Here is a 27315-nt window from a genome sequence, read left to right as displayed (position 1 = left end):
GATGCGAATTAGAAATAGAAGACCGTGCTTTACTGCTTTTAACAAGTTCATACAACACATTTATTCAATTTAACACTCCCCTTTATATGTGTGTGCGTGTGTGTTTATAGCAAGGACATCAGACCAAAACAGTTTTAACACATAATAAAGAAACATTTATTTTTTAAACAAATAGAACAATTCCAATAAAGACAGAAAAAAACAACAGAAAAACAAAACAAGAAAAAAACAAAACAAACAAAAACAGTAGTGCCTTTACAGTACCAGTTACTTCAGTCTTCCCATTCATCAAAATGTGCCAGTACCACATTTGTCAGGCATTCATTCCTTGTATTAGGGCCAAAAAGGGCCCCAGATTTGTTCGAAAATATCTTCTCTCCTCATTATTTTGTATATAACACGTTCAAAAGTAAATGTTTTATGAAATATATAAACGAGATATCGATGTCGATATGTAATATTTACTATGGATGTATTATAGGGAAGGTATTTACTCACAAACGTCAGGACGATTCTAAGAACCAATGATTGATAGGGGCACCCAAAATATTACAACGTTAAGATTTTTTTAAATTAAAATTAACTATCATGATTTAAATAATATTTTATCTACAGTGTGCTAACAAATAATAACGGTTTATTTTTGTTTTCTTATTTTTGGCAAAACGTAAACATCTAGAGAGTCGTTGCATAGCCCCCCCATACTTTCAAGAAGTGGTTCCGTCCTGTTTCCAAACTAACCTGGCGCAAACGGTTTCTGCTAGTTTACTGTCGGGGGGTGAAACTCAGTTCACAAGAGTCCGAAACATGAACTTCTAAACTAAATATCGAGCTAGTAAATATCAGAAATGATAAGAGGGACAGGAGAGAGAAAATAAAGGGCGACAATAAGTCACCTAATTCTTCACAAAGCAAGGTGGGTCACCGTGAGTGGTGGAAATGAACCTGTTTGGTCCATAGTGAATTAAGCTAGGTTTGCTTCCCTAACGTAAAGCTAATGTATTCACAGCAAATTCTCAGTGTTGTTTTGCTTCTCTTTTAGCTTCATTTGATCAAAATATGAATATAAATCAGTTGTCCCTATCCCATAACCCCAGATCCAAGATGCAGCTTCATCCTCAGCATCCCTGCGTCCCCAAACCACCTCACCAATGACCCAGCACGACCCCAAACTGAAGGTGAGCAGCTTTATATCGAAATGTCATTAACAGTGGATGAATAAGTACTCTTTTTTATTTAAATAAAAGTAGCAATACAACAGTCTAAAAAACTCGATTACATGAAAAAAGTTATGGATTCTAAATGTTACCCAAGTAAAAGTTCAGAAGTATTATCAGTAAAACGTGCTTAAAGTACTCATTATGCAGAATACCAACTTTAAAAGTATCATAACCATAGAAATATTATTTCTATGATCATAACATGAGCTCCTAAGAATATTATATGATTCTGTTTGCTTGTAAGAGTTTTTTTAATGTTGTAATTTGTCAATTGGGGGTCAACTTTAAAAACTATTCAATTTTCCATACTATTTTACTACTTAACATACTTTTCTCAGGGGCCAGATAAGATTATGTGAAAATAACTGGTGGCCAGTCACTTATGGCATCATAAGTTATTAAAAGAAAAAAAAAAACTTGTACAAATGGCACAACTGTTTCATCTTTAAGTGAAAAATATACACATTTCCACAGTTCCTAAAAGTTGCAGCCCTCGCTGTCAACTTAATACTTTTTTTGCCGTGGCCCTGTCTGCCACACTGCAGGAATTATCTGGTGTTTGGCAACCGTTCATTAGCTTTTTTACCGTCTGTTTATGAAAACACTTTAGTTTTGCCCATGTAGTTCCTAATGGTGCATATCTAAATTGTATGATAGTCTTGTCATCATGAGGTAAAAAAAATAAATACACTGTGATCATTCTTGATTAACCAATATTGTGTTAAAAAATATAGTATATTTAAAAAAAAAAAAACAAGTCAAGGGCTGTTTAAAATGGTCTGAGGGCCACAATTGACCCCTGAGACAGACTTTGGATGTGACTGCTTTACATAAATTACTGGGTAGATTATCACACAAGCAGTTTTGGCAGTTTTGGGTTTTTGGGCTTTCTTAGGATCATCAGTCACTGGGCTCATAGATCTCACATTTAGGTCTGACAAAACAGAAAAAGTATAAAATCAATATTGTATGAAAAGTATGAAAATTAGACTTAGGCTATTTGTATTGAAATCAGCAATTTGAGATTTGATTAATGCTTGTTTATCTTCAGTGGGTGGGAAACACGTTCTCAATTTAAGAAAGCATCCTGAGGATCACATCATGTATTTCTGACCAGTTTTTCACACTGTGTAAATGAGTAGTCAGAAACAAAGATTCAGTCACCAGTTCTCTTAATTATTTTATTATGTGTTACTTCAAGTAGCCATTGTACCTACTTATTGGCTGCTAAAGGCTGACTGACTCTCAACTCGCCTGTTTGAGCGTCTCAGGGGAGAATTTGATTAGTGCGACAGGAAGTACTCTGTTGGCAGACAGCTGGGTGTCTCAGTATTACATCACTGAAATATAACAGTATGTTTAAGAATCAGAGTGTGAACATGGTTAATAGGCCTCATGTGTGTTTTTGGCTGCATGACCGATTATGAAATCGTCTGTATGGAACTTAAAAACCAGCGTTTCATTCCTCAGATTTCAATATGAAATGCATCGTGAACCTAATGTAATTCTAGCTGCTGAAAAATGATGCTGGCTAACTGGATCATACAAGACAACATTAATTTTTCATGTATGTGGTTCAGGAAAATCAATAGATGTGGCTCCTGAACTCTGTCCATTGACTGAGCGTTGACATGTACAGTCAGAGGGATCACACACAAAGATTTAGGCTTTGTCTGTGGCGTAAATCTGACAAAAGTTCAATTGTCAAACTTGTTTACCTCCAGTGATTTAGTCTCACCCTTTGCTAAAGATAGAGGACTCACAAGAAACTGTTTTTATTTTTTAAAAAATAGTTAAAATCAAAGCAGCCATGGCACAGATATCCTAAGTTAAAAATTCTGAATCCTATGGAAAAAATCATTGCTGTGTTTCCAGCGGCTTTTTAGCCACCAAACATTGGTGTTTTTGGCGACCTGTGGGGGTTTTTCCAGGGGCTTTTTCGGCACGAAAACTGGGTATATTTTACCAAAGCGTCGCCGCTTTACCTTCCAGGATAGTAACACGAAAAGCGATTGTTTTTTAGTGAGTCATTGCTGTTTTTTCCATTGGCTTCTTAGGCATAAAAAGTGACTGTATTTCACTGAAACACTGTTGCTTTTCCTGCAAGGATTGAGGCACAAAAAGCTGCTGTTTTTTTTTTCTTAAGACATTGCTGTTTTCTTTATAATATTGTCCATCACAGTAGATATATTTAAGTGCGCACCTGTCTACAACCTGCTAACAGTTCATACAATTTACTATTACTGTACACCTGTCTACCACATTATTCTACTTTTACTTCAATTTACATTATATGTCATAGTATCTGCTGCACAATCTTTATCTTTATGTCTTCAATTCTGAGCAGATTCACATTATTTTTTAAACATATTTGTATGAGTATTGTTGAAGGGAGTCTTAGAACTAAGAATTTCATTGCCAACGACAGTTATTCGGCACATGATAAGTTTCTTTATTTGATTGTCAATGTCCAAACTGAAACTATGACAATGAAATAGAGATCTCTGATGGATAGGAAAACGCAAAATGGAAAAAAAACAACAAAAACAGATTGGCCAATTTACTCAAGAATATAGCGGCAAAATGTTGATATCTGTATGACGAGTACTGAAGAAAAAACAAACTTGTGATGCCTGAGAACCTAATGGCTTTATGATGAATATTTCATGCTCTGTTTAGTATTCAAACAAGTCACCTCAGGGCAGGTCTTTTTTTTTTGCATTGCTTGTTGGAGAGAGGCTGAATGACACGTGCATCAATTGAGAAAATCTGAATTCGAACCCACTTATGGGGGAGAAATTGTCTTTTTCATGTCCTTATCTCTCCATTTGCTCTGCTGAAGCGCTGACATTTAGAGGTGTCCTTTGCAAAGAGCGGGATGAATTGTTTTCAGAACGACACTTCAAAAGCAGCATTTTCCATACCATTAGCCTGTCTGACTATGACACGAGCCCACGGCTGCAGCATGAACAGGCATGGGTGGATACACACGACTTGAGCTGCACCAATGAATCACTTCAGAGATGACAAAAAAACAAAACAGAGACACAGTCGTACGACAGAGGTAGTGTAAAGGGCATTTATTGGTTTGTGTATCAGTGTTGGGAATACAATATATGCATCCAGGGGGAAGACTTGAACTTTTGCTTGATCCTTTACGGTGGCCCTTAGAGCTCAAATCAAGAAAACACATGCAAAGAGGTAAAAATAAGCAAATAAAGAAAAGCTCAAATTTACAACATGTGCAGCAATTGAGCGGGGAAAAAAGTCAAAAAGAAAACAGTGAAACACAGAAAATGACGCAAATTACATAGAACACAATGGAAATAAGTTTAAAAAAGCAGTTTTATCAACTTAATAGATAGTAAGTAATGTTATACTTTTGTGTTCAAACTTTCTAATAGCATGATTCAGATATGAAGTGGAATGCTTGTAAGACATGGTCCAAAATGGTTTCTTTTATATTTAAAAAAAAGCCAAACCAATTGCTTAGTTTTCAAAGGGTCATATAGCTTGTAGAAGTGTAGAATGCAGCACCGATGTCGACCCAGGTTTCAGAGGGTTAAAATACCAATTTTCCGATACAGTTAAGACTGAACAGTACGGATGCAGCTGAGTTTTACAAACACAGACAGGTAAAGGGAAATGCTGCACGTATGGGGCCACACTGATGAAGATATTTGTCTCCTTTTTCTTGTTTTGTCCATCTGCATGTGAGTTTTTAAGTTGCAGTGCATTGAGCTTGCACAGGGCCACAGTAACTCCTACATGTTGACAGTTTTTCAAATAACAATACTTGTGAAATCAGCAGAGGCAAAACTGATGTTGAAATGCCATTTTACAGAGGAGTCTTCGGTTAGGACTTAACAGTAAAGACACAGTGGAGTCCTCCAAAGACAGGCAAGTAAAGAGGATAAAGTCTTCCCATCAGTGCAGTTTTGCTGCCATCTTGTGGCTGCAGAGAAGAATGAATTCAAGCCCTCTTCATAAGAAGAGGCCATATAGAGTTGACTTTGATGATGTCAACTATATAATGCCACTTTTTTGTCACTATCAATCTCTTTGTCTCACCCATATTGATTTCCAACACAGTGCTTGAACCCATTTTGTATAGCAGATGAAAACAGTCCTCACATCTTTAGGTAAATGTGGTTAACAACCTTGGTCTTGACACAAAGTCTTTGGCTGGAAACACGGTTTGCATTTTGTGATAAGTTAGACTATGACTGTGTTTATATGTCATTTTTGGGGAGGAACACTCAGGGGAAGAGGTCTTAAAATGTTGTTTGGTTGGAAAGGTAATGAAGAATGAATAATGTTTGGATATTATTAGATGCAGTTGGAGTCTTTGTTGCTCAAAGAGGTGACAGCTTTGATTGTGTGGACAGGGCCGACACTAAAGCATTACATCGTTATGATATTCGGGTACATGAAAGGAGGTTTGGTCTCAGTCAGGAAACCATGGAAGGTGCAGTTCCTCTAGTGGACACTGGATGTGCTCGATAGCCACACAAAACAACTATGATGAGGATGAACCCAATGGCGGAAATGCTCTAATGTCAAGAGTCCATATTCCACAAAAAAGTTGTTCAGAGTCGTCTTGGTGATTTTCTACTTAGTGAGAATCCTTTCTCCACCAAGGATAGTATAAGGCAATTTTTTTGGGGGGCGTGTTTGCTTAATTACAGGCATTTCAACGTATCTTGACTTGACTCCAGGGTCTGTCAAAATGGACAAGAGCTTCAAAGCGTCCATTACTACTGAAGGAAGAGAAATACGTCTGTTCGTTCCTGCAGGATTCAGAGGTTTGTTTTTTATACCTCTTAATGCACCAAGATAAACAAACGTCCTCAAGGACTCTCTAGTTCTTCACCTTTGAGACCTCATAGATCTGCAATACTGGAATTCAGTGGCAATATTCTTGCTTCTTTTCCAGTGAGACCTGCCTTTGCTTGTCCCATCGTTGCCGCGCATGGTATGAGGCCTGCTTCGTACTGTCACACAGCGCAGGCTCCGTCACACTTGATGTGGTACTGTCGGAGGTAGTCCCTGAGCTGCGGCGGCAGCAGCAGGTTGTCTATGCCCTGGTAGGTGGTGTGGCTGCAGATCACAGCCCTGCACAAGTGCTGCAAGGTGAAAGGGAAGGTCCTTGGCAGCGGCCGAGAAAGGAGGGGCTCAAAGAAGAGGCAAGTGGCCGGGTCACTGTAGTGCCGCAGCAGTCCCGTCACACTGGGGTCGCGGTACATGCACGGGTCGCGCACATCAAAGCTGAAGCGCTTGTCGTTCTGCTCTATGCGTGCGTGCAGAGAGCGGCTGTAGCGACGGAAGCTGACCGAAAAGAGGAACTCATCCTGGGCAGAGTCTCGGAGCAGAAACGTTCCCTCTGGTTTGCCCTCCAGGAGCTCTTCTGCCTCAAAGCGGTTCAACACACCCCAGTAACAGGAGCTGTTGTTAATCTGGAGCAGATCTGGGACCAGTATGTAGTCAGTGTGACCGCAGTTTCCCTCTGCTCCCACAGGACAAGAAGGGTCCCAGTCCTCCAGATTGGTGCCTCCAGGCCCAGGAGAGCAGCAGATGTCATCCCAGGAGAGGGGGGTCTGTGGTGGGGAGGAAGAGGAGGAGGAGAGATTGGGTTTGAGGGGAGTCTCCATGTCCTTGAGAGCACTTTGGTGGGTGACTTGATTTTTTATAAGGTGCCAACATCGGGCCAATTCAGATTTGGGTGAGAAGGGACACTTTTCCTGCATAAGCTCTGAGACATGGATCTTGCGTTTGGACCAGAAGAGCACTGAGAGGGGTCGCGAGGAGCCTGATGGATGGTGAAGGTGATGATGGTGATGATGGTGAGAGCGCAGAGGAAAACACTGGCCCACAGCATCCTGGAACTTCTGCCGCAGAGAGCGGCGTGACAAGGCCTTCCGACACACTACATCAATGTCTGCAGATGTCAGTGTATCCCCAAGAGTGTTGCAGCTGCACTTTCTCTCTCTCCGCCGCCTTGGACAGGATGTCGACCTCACACCCAGCTCCTCCGTCCCCTCCGTCTCCAGCCCTCCCGGACTCGACCCGTTATGAGAGCTCCTGGAGCGCTTCTTCCCCCGCCAGGCATAACTGTCTGCACTCCAACTGCGGAGGCCAGATTTGGGACGAGTGTCCAAACCTCGTGGCTTCTTTTCTGACATGGCTGCTTCCTCTTCTTATTCTGTGGTGCATTAAGAAACAGACGTCTGAGTCATAACAGCAAAAGAGGACCATGTCTGATATGATTTACGACGCATTTATCAAACAACATGTAGTTTATTTTCAAAAATGTGCTTTCAATAGAGCTCTAGTATAACAGAAAATCTGATTTGAGGCTTTGCAAAATCCTTTTTTGTTATTTCTTCAGAACATTTTTAGTCGGGACCACGATGGTTCCATAGACAACTCTTTGAGGGTGCTACAACTCTTCAAATCAGTGATGGACTCTTCATTTTAATTTTTCATGGCTTTTTAAAGGTCCAGTGTGTAGGATTGAGGGGGATATATTGGCAGAAATGGAATATAATATTTGTCCTTTTTAGTGTATAATCACCTGAAAATAAGACTCGCAGTGTTTCCATTACCTTCGAATGAGCCGTTTTTATCTACATAGGGAGGAGGTCCTCCTCTACAGAGATCGCCATGTTCTCCGCCATATTTCTACCGTAGCCCAGAACGGACAAACCAAACACTGGCTTTAGAAAGGGCCAAACATATTTTCACATCGGCCTCCATAGTTAGCAGCTTCTCTGCGACGAGCATTATTGGAAAAACACAGATTTTTTTTAATGTATAAGCTTTTTCAGTGTTTTTTAAGGTTTTAAATCACCTGGTCCATTTATTTTAGAGAGGAGGAGAACCCTGCAGATAATTCAGCTGGATCAAAGGTGAACACACAGTAGCGGGTGCTACACTAATCACCATATCCAACGTGCAAAATAGTGTCAGAGAAACATTTATTTATAACATAGAACTGCTTTATTTAATGCTTATACCAGTGTAAATAATCAGATTCATTTATTTTGGAGAGGAAGAGACTCTACAGGAAATTTGGCTCACGGTAAAAACCTCCTGAACATGAGCACACGTGCAGGCACCAGGCATGTGTGCTTGTCTGCAATGTACCAAAAAGCGTTGGAGAAACACTGATTTATAATGAGAAACTGCTTTATTCAGTGTTTTAACTCGTTTAAATAACCACACCTATTTGTTTTAGAGAGGGGGACAGCTCTGTGGATAATTCGGCTGCCGCTAAAAAACCTCCTGGAAAATAAAAACTGAAGGAATTCTAAAAGGAGTTCACACTTGGCACATGGGAGATGTTTCAGTTGGTTGCAATCTGTAAACCTCACCGTTAGATGTCAGTAAATCCTACACACTGCTCCTTAAAGGTTTTGCAAAGTGATCTCTTAAATGCAGTTTTAGTCAAGACCTTAAAGGTGACATAAACCATCCTCTGAGAATGCTCCGACTCTTCAAATCAATGTTACTCTTTTTTAATGTATTTATCAGATTATTTTTAGTTACACCACAACCAAAAAACAACGCTTCAAATACTTCTGCTTAGTCTGTGTGTGCAGGACTACTATATAATTATTTGGTGCAAGACTAAGAGGCTGGTGTGGACATTTTTTTTCCGATCATCTCCAGTGACAAGTAATCAAATTAAGACCTCAGTGTTCAGTAACATCCTGCAGACTAAAACGGAAGAAACAAACACTAAAATTGATTTAACATCTTCCTAGGCAACATTTCATGCTTCGTTCATGAGATGTTAAAGAGGAAAGTTTTGTTAAACTGCCCACAAAGCTACAGTTGAAACACTTGAGTTATATGGTGATAGAGTCTGCAGAGATAGTCTCTGAGAACACAAAATAACAGTCTCATCAAACGGAGCCGCCTGTAAACGGCAGGAAGTTTAAGCTCTCTCTGTTGTTGTTACTCTTTAAAGATTAATGCAGGAGATGATCTTACCTTCCAAACAGTGTCAAACATCCACATCCATGTTATAGCCACTGAACATTAGCGTACACGTGTGACCCGCCTGCAGCCAGCTCCAGCTCTAACAGACGGCAGACTGTTCCGCTTCCTATATAATTATGATGCCAAATCCCCGAGGGGGGAGCAGTTTCCTCTCCTGCCAGGGCCGGCTCTGTATGAATGAATGAATGAATGAAGAGAGGGAGGAAGGTGGAGTGGGGTTGAGCAGGGAGAGGGGAGGGAGGGAGGGGTGTAAGGAGAGGTTTGTTTCAGGTTAATGGCAGTGAGACATCCTCTTCTTACATTTTCTTTACACATTCATTGACAAATTCCATCTCTAAAAGAAAGAGAAAAAGATAACCAGAGCAGGCGGAGAGTGCTTTCTCGTTCACAAAGTGAATTATTTCCGCCTGTAATTCTATTTCTGCACGCAGATTCGAGTTGTCTTAATTTCATCAGCGGCCCATGGTGTAACTTTAAAACATCAAAGCACATTTCATGGGGAGCTTTAAATCTGTTTAAGTCTGTCTGTGCAGGATGCCAAACTACAAACAGATAATACTCTTCAAGTTTACAAGCAGCCTGCACACGCCACCCGCTTCTGCACATCAGAATCTGTCTAATTAACCATTCAGCCCAGTAGAGGAAACAACCAAGCATTTTAAAAAGCTTCACTTATTGATTGAATAACCTTTGAGTTTCCCAGTTAAAACTTCCAGCAAGTCCTGCTGAAAGGACTCATCTGTCAAGGTGATGTCATGCAGACTGTGTGCATGACATTTTGGGAGATCTATAATTCATGAAACAAATAGACTACATCTATCAGACAAATAATATTACTCCCAGTGGTTAAGTGTGTGTGTGTGTGTGTGTGTGTGTGTGATCTCTGTGAGCTCTAACAGATAAAGGATAGTCATCAATAAATGCCTGACATCTCAGATAATGTAGTGACACTCAACTTCCTCTTAACTGAATATTTAATGCTCTTCACATTATCACACAGCCCAGCAGGATGATAACGCCATGTGCTCTGGCAAACTACCAATCAATTTATCTGACTCCAAAAAAAGTAGCAAAGAAACTGAAACTAAACTGACTGAACTTTGGCTGAACGCCCCAGGGGACAAAAACTATTACATCAGATACAGTAAGCTAACTAATGCAAATTAAATCTATCATCTCTCCACAGTTTGGCTCCTTTGGCTCATTTTGTCAAAATGTAAATCAGAAAACACAAGATTCGTGTCAAATATTGATGCAGTTTGGGTCCCAAACTTAATTATCTTATACGCACAAAGCAAAAACAATCACATCTGGCAGTCTGGCCTTAGGTGCTCCATATAATGTAAATGTATGAATTGAAACCAAATCAATCAAATCAATCAAATCAATCAAATCTTTATTTGTATGGCACTTTTCATACAAAGAGTAACACAAAGTGCCTCACAGAGATTAAAAACAATAACAGAAATGAAAAACATCAATGAAAATCAAGAAAAATACAGACAGCCTGACCCTCCCACCCCCACCTAGACGTACGCAACAACACACACACAATCATGTAGATATTCCCACACATATTCGCAAAGGCACCCGAACATCCACCCTTACCACCCACACACACGCACACATACACCAACACACACCAATTGTTACTAAAGAAGTTTACAGCTATGCTTGTGTGCTAAATGCTAACATCAGTATGCGTGCAGCATGCTCACAATATGGTGATGTTTAGCTGATATAAATAATAACTTTATAGCACCTTTTAGGTAAAAGTGTGGCCCCAAACTGCTTTACAAATAGGATTTAAAAACAATTTTAGGCCATGCAGGCACAAAAATGAAAATAAATATTAATAGGCAAGGCAAGGCAAGGCAAGTTTATTTGTATAGCACATTTCAGCAACAAGGCAATTCAAGGGGGGAACAACAGGGGGAAAAGAAACACATTTAAAACATTATAAAAGAAGCATGTAAAAGGTGATTAAAAACAGCAAGTAGGAAAACAACAGATAAAACCCAAAAATATAAAAACACATATATTAAAATAAGAGTTGCAGTGCAGAGTTTCGAAGGAAAGTATAAAATTTAAAAAGTAAAAAGCCTTTTAGTCAAAGGCAGCAGTGAACAGGTGAGTCTTTAACCTTGACTTAAAAGAACTGACTCTCAGCAGACCTGATATTTTCGGGTAGTTTGTTCCAGATATACGGAGCACAGAAACTGAATGCTGATTCTCCACGTTTAGTTCTGAATAAGTCAATTATTTGAGAACAATACAAAAAAACATTAAAATATATCCAATAACAAACAAAAGAAAGAATGTACAAATACCAAATATGAAATGTAAGGATGTTAGATTACTTCATATAAAATTTAAAAAAGAAGATTAAAAACAAATAAAAAGACAGGTCTTTATTTTTTATATGCCGTAAAAACAAAGAAAAGAACAAGAACATAAAACAGTGATGAAAAAAAACTTTTTTTTTGCAAGAGCCATGTGCTGCATCATCAGCTGTACCCATCATGAAATCTGATTACATCAAAGCAGGATGAGTGTTACTAGGCAACACTTTCATCATGCCATTCATAGATTCTCAGAAACTCCCCATTTACCGCACTCTCCATGAAACATTCAGCCTCTTCATTGAACGACAGCACAAATTGATTGGTTAGAATAATGGGTCGAGGAAAAAACACACACATACACAGAAACACACAGTCAGGTGAACCAGCGAGAGAAAGACGCGTGCTCCTAAGTGGATGACTTAATTTACTAAATGTAAGTCAAAAAATAAATACATTTTTAAAAACACAAAAGAAAAATAAAGAAAGATAGATTACAGATTCATCATGTTTTGTAACGGAGAAACATTATGTCAGATACAGAATGTATTGCACTTTACTCATGGTTAAGTGCAATACAATATTATACTAAGTCTATACCTTATTCTTTTTGTCTCGTGTTCAAGTTAAACCAGTATTATATTGGTGCTATTCTGATGCAAACTGTGTTAACATTTAACCTTAGTCACTTTTTGGGTGCAGTCTTCAATTCTGAAGCTGTGAAAGAGAAGGAAATACAATAATTGGAATAAAAACTTGTTTTAAATATGATCATTCCATAAAAAGGTTGATCAACTAGCTAAAAAATATTCAAATTACATCTATGTCTTCTTAAGTATTGGTCATTTCAAAGGCTGTAGTGGACTCAAGATGTTTCCTATTTCACCGAAAAGTCTGTTCTCAGGGTCTGAGACCTTTTAAAGTTTCTCGGTTGTAAAATGCATGTTTGACCACTGTTGGCTTCCAAACCTTGTGAGGTGACAAAATGCACAGTGGCGGCTGTAGCACCTTTGGTGCCGTAGTGGTCATATTTACTGAGTAGAGCTTGAATGCATCACAATGTAACTCATTCAGCTCAATGCAACCTCTGTAAGCTCACACTAACAAGCTCTCCTTCTGCCGAACTGTACACCGATTTGTTGGTTTTTCATTTTCTCTCTCTCCGCATACACTCCTCAGTGGTGGGGTGGCTGAGGTGGTTGCTCTTTTAGGTAGATGGGCAGATTACCGAGGAGGAATTAGATGGGCTGTGCTCCTCTATACATTTCCATGGCTTTAAGGTGGGTGTACTGTAAACGACTTGACTCACTTATTGTTCATTGTTCATTTTTTCATTTCATTTTATTTTATTTGCATCATTATAACAGTAACAGAAAACAGGTTAGAAAAAAATACAGAAAAAGAGGTGCCAGAGAGGTTAGAAAACCCAAATGGGCTTATAGACATACCTCATTGAAGATAATACAATAGATTACAAGTAATACAATAGTTATATATACTTGTGTGTGTGCATGTGTGCATAATTAGACTATAGGTTACAATATACTAATGAAGGCTATTAGGGGACTTGATTTATCAGGCTGGGCCTCAATTCTCAATTGACATTATTAAGTTCACACTGTAATGACAACTTTTTTTTCCCCGGGTGCCCTTGGTGACCGTCTATATCACGCCACCACTGACTCTGCACGTAAATTATTCTGCACAGACTTTTAGGATTTTTGTGATTTGTGATCTGATCACATTTTGATATTAGGTGTAAACAGGATCAGTTTGTAAGCATAAACAGCCTCTGTGATTGTAAAAGTTGGAGGACGTGTTGATTCAGAAATATTGTTTTGTCAAGAGAACGTGTACCCTGTAAAATAGATGTATATCCTTTAGGGATTGTTTGCTTGATTGACAGAAGCTTCAGCCTGTCACAGCCTGCCACACTGGCTGCCAATTCCTTGTGCCACTTGAGCTCCAGAGCTGTTGCCCATATTTGTATTGTCTGATTTAGTTAAGTCTAATATGTAAAACACAAATGAAGCCCACTTATATCTGCTGCACCAACTCACTGCAATTTTATAAAGTGTGTCAGTGGGGTGTGGTGCAGACTTTTATCCAGGAAGTGCCTCGTGCAGTGGGTGAAATCCAGTCGGCCCATTAACCTGCTGCAGCCAGGACTCGACCAGGGGCTCGTATCAGTCCGCATTACAGAGGCATCGATCCCACGAGCAGCACGGCCGACAGGAGCACTCATGAATAATTGATGCTGCTCTGATTGAATGGAGACTCTACTCTGCTTTTATTTTTATATGAAGGCTATTACAGCTTTTTATTGACATTTACGCAGTCAGGAGCAGTGAATCTACAAAATGCAAGTGTTACAGTTTCAGATATAGTGTGTTTGCGTGCAGTGTTGGATGCACATGTTCTGTGAAATCATATTATTTTAGTAAGTTTTTTAAAACTGCTCACAGACAGCGAACAGGACATGCCATTACAAACCTGCATCAAATGCACTATTTAAGAAATAATAATAATAATAAAACTTCTTAGGCTGTGCATTTCAAGAAACAAACAATTACACATGTTCTTCATTTGAAAGCCATGTAATGCTTCTCTAACCCTGACCATACACTAACCAGAACTTCATTTCCACAACTACAGTGTTTCCTTTAACATTGCATATGTATACATAGACTCTAATATTTTGAATAGTACAATATTCTGAACTCGACATTGGGTCCTGAAAACAGCATATGTTTGGATATTCTGAGTTAGACCTTTTTCCAAATTAAGCATCCTGATTAAGACACGCAGCATATGCAGGTATTATTCAGGTTTTATAAACATGCTTTTGACATCTTTACAACAAATTCAGAATATGAGTCTTAACTGGGGTTTTTACCACAGTTTGCGACACATGGCTGATTTATGGTCAGCTCTGAGCATTACCATTGATGCAAATTTACACAAACCAACTCTGCGACAGTTTGTAAAGATGCATGCCTAAAAGAAAAGCTCACATTTCTGATCAGAAGAAGTAACACACCTACTTTTAAACATCATGAAAGATTGGGATATCAATAGATTTTTGAATATGCCAATATTGCAATGCCGACCGTTCTAAGAAAATGGTTAAAGGACTGAAAGCAGGAGAAGCTTGAACAAGTCTGCTAAAAGAAAAAAAAAATCCTTTTTTGATGCAAAAATGCGAAATGGCACAAGCAGCTCCTTTCTTTCCACTATTCCATTTTGATGTGATAAACAACATGTTAGAGCACGTTAATCAGGGTATGCACAGCTGCATGTAAATATAAATATTGGTTGAATATTCATTTTCTTTAGCCATGATAACAGCTCCGGAGGAATATTGTCTTTTTGAAATAAGAACAAAAACTGGAAAACTGGAAACTGGAATTTGTGCGTGTAAACATAGTCAGTGTCACTAAACATATGGTTTATTGTTCTTGTCTGGTGATAGTTTTGCATGACAAGATGGCATTGCTGGAGTAAAGAAAAACAAGGGGAAAGAAGGGATGAGTGACTTTAGGAGAAGTGGGACACACCCCCTGTTTTCAGACTCACCTGTCTGCACAGTCTCAGGTGCTTTGGATTCTGTTTGAATACCAGGCCAAGTGAAGCTTAGTGTCTCTTTGTGGATTTGTCTTTCAAACATTGCACCATTGTGCGTGTGTGTGTGTGTGTTTGTGTGTGTGTGTGTGTGTGTGTGTGTGTGTTGGCTGCGAGGCAGTATCTTCATGTGAATTACAGAGATGGTAAATTGAATCAGCAGGGAGTCTCTGGCTCCACTGGTCTCAGTTGTTTTCATTGATCTGTATCAGAAGACTCCTCAGACCAACAGCAGCGCTGCTCCTCTCACTTTAGATACCACAGGGTCTCATTACATCTCACTTAAAGATATATTCCACCTTTTTTTATCTGTGCGGCAACCTGAGCTGTCTGACATCTGCCGCAAAGAGAAGTGGATGTTTGACCTGAAAATGTCCTATGGAGTATGTTCCCAGACATCTTTTCAGGTCTTTGTGCATTTTTATTGCTACCTTAAGACATTTTACTTGCAGAATGTGTTGATGTAACAAAAACAAATTCATAAAAAACATGCAATGAGAACACAAAACTAATTGAAGAATGAACTAATTAAAACAAGTGTAAAAAAATACACGAGTATTGATCAAATCCAAACAGATCAATAATTTAAAAACATGAAAATGTTGTGATGAAGTGAACAAAAACTCATCTTAAACATGTGTTCCACTCTGACATTGAGGTTATAATTTGCTCTTGTTTATTTAATATGATTGATTATCTCATGGTAATTATTGGATCATTTTATTCTCTGTTCCTCATAGTATGTAAATATTTGTCTATTAAATAACGTTAATATCTTTTCCTTTTTTAAGCACCTGTCTTAGGAATACAGAATCTCTTTTACACCTTATGACATTCAATGAAATTAATGATTACCTGGAGTGCAAATCAATCTGCAGAATCAGGTAAATAATATGTGTGTATGACATTATGACAGTTTTTTATATTAAAATTATTACGATGGTTGTGTACTCTGGGGAGTATTTAGGCCTTCTTCTTTTCTTTCAAATATTTTTATAAAATTTTCTGCAAACATGAAAAAGTCAGTACAACAAATACAGAGCATAATAAATGCTGGATATGGTATCACATGCACATAAAAATAAAGAAATAAAAATAGTAATACTAGTAGTAGCCAAAATAATAATAATAATACAATTTTAAGAATCGATACATCTTAAAAAATGAAAGTTAAGTAAAATAACATTGTAAACTGAAATAAATTCAGTAAATAAAAAAAGAGTAAAATTTAGGCCTTCTTATGACAACTATCCTCACTTCACTATGATACTCTATTTCTTTGTCGTAATTTTCTTTCTTTCTCTCCACTCTTTTTCTGTTTCTTTGGTCTTTTCTCCAACCTCTCTGTTCATTATTTCTTTATTTTTTCTACATCTAAAACATACTCTTATTCCTTATGAGTAGTTTTACTTTACATGCATACTTTTTAACTTTGAAGTAGAATGTTGTTGGAATGAAGTTCCTTTTTTTGTCGTACTGCTTATATTACCTCAGTCCATAAGGATTCAAGTACTTCTTCCACATATAGAGACGGCACATGTTGGCGTGTATCATATGCACATTGTTTTGTGGCCATTAAAATGCAGACGGGCTTTGGATATTCATCTGCAGTTGACATGTGAGCCGTTGTATCGACTTTCCTCGGGGGAGATTTATTTATGTCTGCAGCCTCTCTGCTTCCCGCAAGTTAGGTGCATCCAGTGAGGTTTCTCCTCTCCGTCATGTTAGAAAGAGCGAAACCCAAGCCCGGCTGGACACTGGACTCTGGACTGAACACACAAACACACACATGCACACTGGTGTACGGATATACTTACATGAGTGCATCTCCTATATATATACACCATATATGCATTTTCCAGCAGATAGTGGTCCAAAATCGTGACTGTGCTACAAGAATGGTTCAAAGTCAGTTTTTAAATTCTTGTGGAGATCAAATCTGCCAAATATGTCAGGCTGTAAGATATTGGAGGCTGATGAAATGGCGAAACCATAAAACATGTCGCCTTGGACATTAATTATGTGCTTATTGTGTATTAAATGTGTCCTGTGGAGGTTTTGACCATCGTTAGTGCTATTGCTTTTTACATGTGGAAACACATTCCTGCAAATGGTTTCGCATAATTTGACTGAAAAGGCATCCAATGACAGAGTTTCAGACACCACAGACACCATACAGGACACAACATGACAAGAAGATGAAACGATTAAAGTGCCTCAGTGCTTATCAACACGTTTAATGTGTAATTAATACCAATAAATACACAAAACTAGAAAACCAAACCCTAAAATAAAACAATCTAAAAACTATAAATAACTACATAAATCATAAATACAGGCTCAGAATGATCCTGGGCGATTTCCCACAGCTTGTTTACCGGTGTGACGGCAGCTGGAACAAACCTGTTTTTAAAGCGCTGGTTTTACTCCTCAGGTATAAAAAACCTCTGTCCAGAGGGTAGAAGCTGAAAGCTGATTTTTAAGTGAACTGTCCCTTTAAGTTGACTTAGACTAAAGTAATAAATCTGTTAAATGTATTTTCGTACTCATAAAACATGTATAAAATACATTTAAAAATATTTTAAAATCTGCATTCCTGTATTGTTTGCAGTTGTTGACATTACTGGTCTTCTTCTGAAGCAAGATGTTTGCTCTCACCTGTGTGCTTGTGTGTTCTGAGCAGACTAACTCATGTCAACAAGTTTTGTCTTTATAAATCATTTCTCCATGAAGCAACCAGTGGCCAAAATCAACACAGGGAATCTTTGACACACAGACGCATCTCAACATACAGTATTCTCAATGCCAACATCTTTAGTTTATAAATTTCCTTCATAAAGTAAAAACATGCATCAAATCCAGTTTTTTAAATTTCTGCTTCTGACAAAAAGGAATAGTCACACTTATAAATTTACTGTACTATCACTTAAATGTTAAGACCACATAGTTTACCATTCTGTGAACATTTACCGATGAAATGAGTTCATCCTCATGGAAATGCATCAACAAACAGATCCTCAACGCTGTAATCAGTGCACTTCTCTCTGTGATAAATGGAATGATAAACTGAAAGTGGAAGCAGCATCTTTATTTTCCTTTCACTGTTGTTTCAAGACAGCAGGATGTGAGTCAACACTGTTTTCCACTCCATCAGCTCGTCATGTTAAGACGCCCTGACAGGGCATCACAACGCCAATCAATATTGAGAGGGTGAAGAGGATGGAGATCCAACAAGATAACATAATTACCTTTTATTACTGCTGCATGTCACTGAATCACGAGCACACACAGACGGCCGAAATCTAGTTACACCTCTTTGGCATCACACTCCTTTTATATTAAATATATAGCCTCGCCTCAAAACTCTCACACAGAATTTTACTCTTTATATAACATGCTTTTCAACGTTTACTTGATTTCTTCACGTACAGGTTTTGCCTTTTTGTTTTCTTGTAACCTAAAGGTTGGAAAAAAACATCTTATTTTACACTATCTGACATTTTAATGTTCTATATCAGGTTGTTCCAGCTCTTTACTCAAGCTCTATGAACATTTCAAAACCAAGACGTCTTTTATAGCTTTATCATCTTTTGGAAACTTTTTTTTCCAACTACAATAATCTCCGTCCGGCATAGCCTAGCCTGAATGGGGTCATGCACTTTTGTGAGTGAGTGTGTGTGTGTATGTGTGTGTGTGTGATGCATTTTTATTTTATAACTTATAGGACAGTCACATCAAAGTAGATCTGTTACAGGGTGAGATGAAATCATTGTTAGAAACTACTGAAACAGGAAAAACTGCAAGCATTAATGAAGCAAAATATTTCAGCTGAGTCATTATCTGACAGCTGATGACTCTTCATAATGTTTGACTCAGTTGTAATCAAATATCTGGTTGACTGTTTCCGATTTAATCGCTGACGTTCATTTTGATACCTTCTGATATCCTCCTGTGCCTCATGCAAGATGCTGAGTGTGTACTCGTGTGTGTGTGTGTGTGTGTGTGTGTGTGTGTGTGTGTGTGTGTGTGTGTGTGTGTGTGTGTGTGTGTGTGTGTGTGTGTGTGTGTGTAGGTAGAATTATTTAGATCCTTCATTTAAGTGAAAATTAAAATAGAATTACAGAATTATCATCTGCAAAATGTAAAAAGTATCAAAAGTAATTATATTATCAAGTTTTTATCACTAATGATAACATGTAAGAGCATTTTATTGTTGTAATTTGTTTATTTATTATTAATTTAGCTATTTTATAGACTTTGTACATTGCAGATAGATAAATAGATAGAAACATGTCATGCCACCTAGTGGCTCATCCCTCATGGGATTATATGACACCTTTGCAACATAATGCACAATAGTCCATAGAACGTGTTTCATGACATGAAGATAGCTTCTGGTATTGCTGGCAAAAAAAAAAAAATCCTACAGCTGAACAGATAGATTTTTTTTACGCAGAAAGGAAGACAAATAATAATGATAAATAAATAAAAAATGATAATAAAATAATAATATTAACAAGTAATAAGAATGCTAAGAATATCATGTTTTATGTAAAACAAATATCAAGTAACTATCATATTTCCCTCTAAAATGCAGTGGAGTAGGATGTAAAGTAGCATAAAACTGAATTGAACATTGAAATACTCAAGTACAAGTATGTCAAATGTGTATGTAAGTATTTGCTAAAATGTACTTAGTTACATTCCATCACTGGTGTAGGTACAGTAGGCAGTGCAATCAGGATCTTCAATGTTAATCTCTTAATTCTGGCCTGTGCAGAGGAGTTACTATGTGTTTCAGCAGTGTAATAAAGAGCCACTGTATTGATTCAAGAAAGGAAGTTATTTTTCCCATAACCCCTGTGGAGGTCAGAGGTCAGGGTCAGCTGAGAAACATAATGTAGCTGGACCGGATGCAGTGTTGATGCCTGCGATTTCAGGCATTCAAAACCATAGATTTTCCATTGTGGGCTCTCTAGCTGCTGAAAAGATGCTACAAAATGATGGATGTTTTGGAAATAGTGATTGCACTGGCAAATCAGAGTATTGGGACTTTTGACTTCTGTGCTTTAAAGTTTGTAGTCATCCTGAGAGGCATGTAAAAAGTTAGAGTTGGTGGATGATTAAGCATATATATTTTAATATACTCAATCTTGACGCATGTCCTCCTGGAATTAGTCTTTCTATAAGGTCGACTGCGGCTCAGGAGGTAGAGCAGGTTTGTCCACCAGGCGGAAGATTGGCAGATCAACACCAGCTTCTCCAGTTTGCATACTATAATAATACCATAAAATGCAGTTCAGTTATCAAGTAAGGTACAAGTATCTCAAAACTGTGTTTAAGTACAGTATTTTGATAAATGTACTTTGTTACTTTCCACTTGTCTGCATGAGGATGCAACCATGCAGCCGCCACACTGACCACCACTTCACCAGCAGAATAACGTTACAAAACACTGACCCTCATGGAGTCGTGGTGGTCTGACCAGGTTTTTCTTAATTATACTGTAGCTGACTGCCATTAGAAGATACAGACCCAAAGAGCAGCTGCGTTGTTTGCTGTGTTGTGTTGTAAACCGCAGGCTGAGTATTGATTAACTGAGGATTTAATTGTGTACTTTTGGGAGCTTGCAGCATGACCTCATATCCTATTACAACCCTTCAGTGTTGAAATCAAAGCGATTTCTGTGGCACCAAATTTTAACTTGACCACTCAAACAGTGTCAAATACACTGAAGGAGACGTTGCAACAGTTTTCCGTTGTTGTTAGACAGTGACGGACTGACAGCCAAAACATCCCGACAGCCTCTCTGTCTCTCTGCAGCTTATCGGCCGGCTCACATCCTGCCTGTCTCCCGGCCTCTAATGCACAGAGGAGAGCGAGCGAGGGGAGGGGATCATTTGAAGAAGCTTGTATGTCTCTTGCTAGTCATGTCAACATTTGCAAAAACCCCACCGAAAATCAATAGGAGAGAGGAGAAATTCCAGTAACTCTGTGTCTGTGCACGCAGCTTGTCTTACAGCGGAAGTGTGAGCCGGTGACACAAACACAGCATACAGAACCATGAAACATGGTCGGAAGGTACACTGGGATTCAACCAGTTTGGATTAAATTTAGCTGTTGATAATCTAAAATCTGGTCATCTTTGCACTCTGAAAGTCCTAATCTTTGTTTTCTTGTTAACACATAATAAAATAATTGTATAATGTGTGAGGAGTCCTGTGTACTGACCAATAAACAGGTAACACAGGCACACACGCTCTGATAAAAGAAAGTAACAAAGTACATTTACTCAGTTCTATATTTAAGTACAATTTTAAGATATTGTGATTTATTTCAATGTTCCTATTTCATGCTATTTTGCATTTATTACATTTTAAAGGCAAATATCGTACTCTGTGCTCCACTATTGATTTGGGAGCTGTGGTTACGATTGTACTTTACAAAACATCTGACCTGTTGATCTGATCTGTTTCTAAAACAAAAAACATTGTTCAGTGCACAAAATCTCCTTATCAGGTCATTTTAGTCCGTCATTGAGTCGTTAAACTTTGTTTGTTATAATAAAAGTGGAAAAATCTGCAATTTCAAGTATTTTATAAAACATTTTATTTTTTTTTCACTAGTCTTATGAAGCAATCTGCCTCAGTCTCTCTTTAATCATTTTAAGAGATTTATTTTATATTTTGTTTTTTAAAATAATAGTTTAAGGAAAAAATGGATAAATATAGTAGTTTTACTCCACAGACAGATTTTTTTCTCCCCGCTTTTAAGAAAATCAGACTTTTTAAGGATGTGTTTACATTCAGAAATGTCTTCATGAGATTGGGGGTTTTGCAGCTTGAAGTGCCCAGCGGTAGTTAATAGCAACAGTAAAAGGCTATGTGCACATAAATGCACCAGTAATAATAATCCTTTAATGCAACATGTACAATTAATACATCATTATGAGTACCAATAACATAAACGTCTTCGAAAGCCTTTGGATTCAGGACTTTTACTTGTAATTGTTTTGTTTTTTTTTGTTTTTTTACACAGGTATTGTCAGTACCAGATGTAAAACATTCAGTTCCACTGGCAAACTGTTAGCGTTAGATCTTTGCATCATTTTCCCTTTATTTCTCCCCGTGTCACCTAAAGGCAGATCTGCCACTACACAGCACTAAACATCAAAGTGACAGAGTAAGCAGCTTTTTAAAGAACAAAGTGAGACATTTAACAGCTAAAGAGTCTTAGGAATTGGCAAAGAAAAAAAAACAACAAAAAAACAGCAGTGTTTAGCTGAAGCTCTGCAGTGCCAGTAAAGCACACTGCAGTGGATGAGTGTGTGTATGAATAGAGGCCACACACACAGTTAATCACAGCTAAAACTATTAACTGCTGTATAGTAGCAGCAGGCGGTTATCTCCCATCTGTTATCTGAAGGCCTGTTGTCATCAGCAGGTTGAAGTTATAAAGCTATAGGAGAGCAGAGATAATGATTACTGTCCCCAGGTGGTTTCAACCTTAAAAAAATACTATTCGGCAATGCAAATTAGGGGGGTAATTGTCCACAATGACCAATCATATGAGGTATTTCAATGTCTCAGTAAATCAAATAGTTACCACCAGCTCAGAAAAACAATATAATACAACCTGTCTACATTTCTGACAATATATACATTTGTTTTTTGCACCATACTGAATATTTTTATTGTTTATATTTTGTTTGCACTCTATAAATTTGCACTCACTTTGTATTGCAACTGCTGCACCACATTTTACCTCAGGGATAATAAAGTTTCACCTTTTAAGATTTTATGCAGCCAGCTGGGTTTGAATTATTATATGGGTTTGTTCGGAGTTTGCAGTATAAAGAAGAATTGCAGCACTGAGACGAGGAAATTAACCAGCTGAGAAACAATATCAAAGGTTTTAGCTACAGACTGTTTCATAGAGGTGATAGGTAATTCATTTACTTTTTTACTGTCATTTACTATCAAATCATTGCAACTACAGGGCCATGGAAAAATGAGGAAAGTACTTAACATGTCAGTCCCCACAAATTCAACTTTATAATAACCACAATACAAATGATCTAATGGTGTGATGCGATGATCTAAAATTTTGGGAACTTTTGCTTTGCATTCACTAGAGAACACAACTCTTTCAGTTAAAATCTTAAATGTCCTTTTTAATAGTAGTATTTAGGTTAAAGATAATAGAATAAGCTGCTTCAAGAGATAAAACAACTTAATTTAATCATTAAAAGGTCCGTGTAAAATGTTAAATGCTGTTTATGCAAATCAGTCTGCTCTTATGTTAATGATTAAGTCTTAAATATCCTCATTTGATTCCCATTAAAAGGACCAACCCCCAATCTTAATAATCAGAGCACATTTGAGGCATCAAATTGTGAGATTTTCAACATGCTTTGAGTGATGAATAATTAATAAAGATAATAATAGCAGCAGTAACTAACAGATTTGACATCAGGGGGTTAAACTGTCAAAGATAAAAGCAATACAACAACATTCCAATTTGTCCTTTCATTTTTGGCATACTTTTAATTATTTTGCAAGTTATGGAGAAAAATAAAATATTTTTAATCTTTAGATAAAAATCTAAAGTCATACACTGTAAATTTGAACATATTCCAATGGGGCCAGTCTGGTAACATTAAAATAATCATTATGCAGTCGCTTCTTTGAAGTCACTGAGTCTGTTCGCTCTGTGCAAAACAAAACAACTTTAACTTCAGCGAGTGAGAGTCTGGGAGGAGGCATTAGATGTTGTGATGGCAACCCGCCTCCAAAAACAGCCTCCAGCTTACTTTTTGTCCAGTTTAACGGCTTTACTCTTATTTCTGTATTTACAGCCTCAGAAAAACAAGGAAATGTGTACAATTTTTTAAAAAAATCATAAGAGCTGTTTGCCACTTTTGGTGCATGAAATTTCCAAGAACAAAAATGAAAAATGTACATTACAGGATTTTTAAGTCTGTGTGGGAATACTTTTTCAGCTCTCCGCCCCCACTGACACTGAACAAACCTCACACCTACTCACAGCAAAGCTGTTTCAACCAGTTTCATCATATATTCTGCTCTTCAGCACAAAGGAAAGTTGAAACTGGATTTATTCATCTTGAAAAATGAGCTGCTGGCAAACACCCTGTAAGTGAGGTGTCACTTAAAATCAGTGAAATAATTCAGCACATATCAGGATTAGAAAGCTGTTAGAAGAGTCTGTCATCTTGTGTTAGTTTTCCTTTCTCTCAGCTCACACCAGGGGGCAAGACGGGTTCAGCACAGGGAGAAACACGTCAGCGTTAGAGTCTCCTGACCACCTGCATTGTGTTTCTTTGAAATGCAGAGGTAGAAGAAGTACTTTTTTACTTATGTTAAAGTAGAAATACTCTTAAAGGTAAAAGTCCTGCATTCAAAACTACACTTAAAGATACAGTTCAGCCCAAAATCAATAATACATATTAAAAGGTTAACAAGTTACTGAGCAAAATTTAATGTAATTAGAATGAGCTCCACCTTTACAAGTTGCAATATTAATGAAACTGATTTAGACATCATTATGAGTGCCATCTAGTTTCATTATATTGGAGAGAAAAACGTCTTCTCTATGACTGATATCCCTCTGCAAGTCACACTGATCTAGACTGATAAATAGCACAGCAGGTAGGAGGGAGAATATGTATTTTGGGGTAAACTTTTCCTTTTAGTTTTAATGATGCAACTTGAATGAACTCAAATCATAAACCTTAGAAAGGCCTTAATGTTCAAACTTAGTAAAGGGTTTATGGATCAACCTAATGCAGATTTGTCACAACATTTTTAGGCATTCAAATATAGTTATTGTAAATATTGCACATTGCCCTGTAGATGACATAAGATAACCCAATCCTCTGTGAGACCCACATGCCTGACATGGCAGATAAATGGGTGAGTTAAGTCTGTGTCCTCCTCTGTCGTCCTCCAGGAGCAGTTTTGGCATACTGTCCTCTTCCACTACCATCACAGCTTCCTATTGTCCAGCAGCTATGAGACAGATGAGGACGGACAGAGTCAGCCCCAGAAGGAGCAGAAAACTCCACTTACAACAGCTGCAGGATCAGCGAGAGTAAGTACCAAAAGTATTAGCATCAAAATACAGAAGTACTATTATGCAGAATGGTCCATTACAGAAAAACATAAATGCTACTGATTGATTATAATTACCAATGGAGTTCTGAGTCTAGCAGACCCTCCGTACAGGATAGATAATCTATGTGAGACCCGCGATTCAACAGATAATACTGCAGCAGTTGACGCACAGTCTGGTATATCTCTGATATTTATGACTACATTATTTTGTGGGAAGTCCAGGTGTTTTTTTGTTTTTTTTTTAGATGGTTTTTCACTTTTGAGTTCATGTCCACAAACAGCAGGCAGAGGGCACTAAGCTCATACTGTACTTCAAACACGTCTCACTCACTATTTTCTCACTTCTGATTACTATATTAACGACACAGGTCAATCATCCTAAATCAGCACATGCAAGAAGTTAGAGAAACAAGCCTTTGCTTTACTGTAACTCGATTAATTCTTTGCCTGGACATTTAATGCTCCAATTATTAGAATTGTTATATTAACAGTGAATCAAACCGTTAATGTGAGTCAGGATAAAGTCATTGGGGCCTTTCTAAAATAAATTGCATGTTATAAATCTAAGTGTTCATAAACACAAACTAAATGTTTCTTTTAAAATATTTTTAAACTCAGCTTTATATTATAAAATGTTATTCCATCCAGCCTCTTTTCACAGTAACAGGGTTTATGAGATATCCCTTTTCTTTTATTACAGGGTCTCCTAATTTGAATTTTTTATTTCATAACAGCTGTTTTATTGAATAATGAAACTCACAAAGTCTTGGTTCATCAAACGGGACAAAAAGGGTCAATTAGTGATCAGCCCTGGCCAGTCTGTTTTACATTTTTATTTGATAATGTCATGGTGATATTACATGTTTTGTCAGTACTTAGTCATATATTTATTTATTCCATAATATCTTGTGTATTCATTTAGTGTTGAACACTTTGGTTCTACATGGAAATCAAGGTTTAAACCCTGTAAAAAAAGCAATCATTCTGCTGACAACAATGCTGCAAAATAAGTTTAGGTCCCACACTTAATAAACTTAATAATTATTCACAGAATATAGAATAATTATTTTCATGCTCCCATATAAAAATACCGTCTCAGATCAGACGAAAACATTGCTTTTTAAGTAATACTTTTTATTTCTACCTACTTTAACTGTCAGAATTATTGTAATTTCTGTTGTTTACCTTTTTGTGATCATGCATTTATTTTTCTCTCCCTGTTGGGTTTGGTATTTCCTTTGTTGTTTTTGCCATTTAGATGCTTTTATGTTTCTGTCCTGGAGTGAGAGGATTTTAAGCTCCGTGGAGCATCAACTAGAGCCCAGGATTTGTTGTTGCTGCTGCTGTTGTTTGTTTTAGTCTTTGTAAAATTTTGTATCTTGGGAAAAATGTATTTCCTTTTTAATAGTTATATTGTTGTTTTATGTGATAATGTTGACTTATATATAAAGACATTATATAAATAAATCAACAGATGATTTATAAAGCCTCTCAGGCCATAGATTAAAGGATTTTTTAAAATCTTTTTTAAATTTTCATTGTTGAAAAACTGATCAAACCGTCACTTGAATTCCAAACTGAGCTGTTGAAGTCTCTACTTCTGAACACTAAAATGTTCTTTTTAATGCTTTCCTCTTTCTCTTTTGATGCAAACCAGATCAGGCAGCTTGTTAAGATATTGTAACGTAGGTCTCACTCTTGTGCTGGCTGAAACACCCGAGCCAACAAGTAAAGGTACATGAATACATTTCCCACTGTGGCACAGCTCCAAAGCCACAAAACTCACACAGTTTTTGTGGGTGGGAGTATTTGGATGCAATCCAAAACCACACTTTTGCTTCCTGAGGACGAAAATGCAAGTTGCTCTTCACTAACAATCTCTTTGACTTTCACTGACGACCTACAGTGTCAGGTAGAAAAATGTTTCATGCACCTTTCCAATTTTCATCTTCTATATAATCCATTTTCTCACAGACGGGCAGTCCATGCCACAAA

General features: G+C 37.6%; 1 protein-coding gene and 1 long non-coding RNA gene across 2 annotated transcripts; one reads left to right on the top strand and one right to left on the bottom strand.

The window, feature by feature from the left end:
• The first annotated feature begins 732 nt into the window (after positions 1-732).
• LOC148190355 (uncharacterized) lies at positions 733-26695 on the top strand. Its single transcript, XR_015775518.1, has 4 exons — positions 733-916; positions 1098-1178; positions 25157-25297; positions 26579-26695. It is a non-coding gene; the product is annotated as an uncharacterized LOC148190355 (long non-coding RNA).
• Positions 4306-7416, bottom strand: socs4 (suppressor of cytokine signaling 4). The gene has a single exon (XM_042490944.2). The coding sequence runs from the start codon at positions 7400-7402 to the stop codon at positions 6218-6220; it is 1185 nt and encodes a 394-aa protein (XP_042346878.2). The 5' UTR covers positions 7403-7416; the 3' UTR covers positions 4306-6217.
• Positions 26696-27315: the final 620 nt, after the last annotated feature.

The sequence above is a fragment of the Plectropomus leopardus genome, chromosome 1, assembly GCF_026936395.1.
Source record: "Plectropomus leopardus strain MGB_pleo_1.0 chromosome 1, ASM2693639v1, whole genome shotgun sequence".
NCBI classification, from domain to species: Eukaryota; Metazoa; Chordata; class Actinopteri; order Perciformes; family Serranidae; genus Plectropomus; species Plectropomus leopardus.
This window is presented reverse-complemented; position numbering and strand designations above follow the sequence as displayed.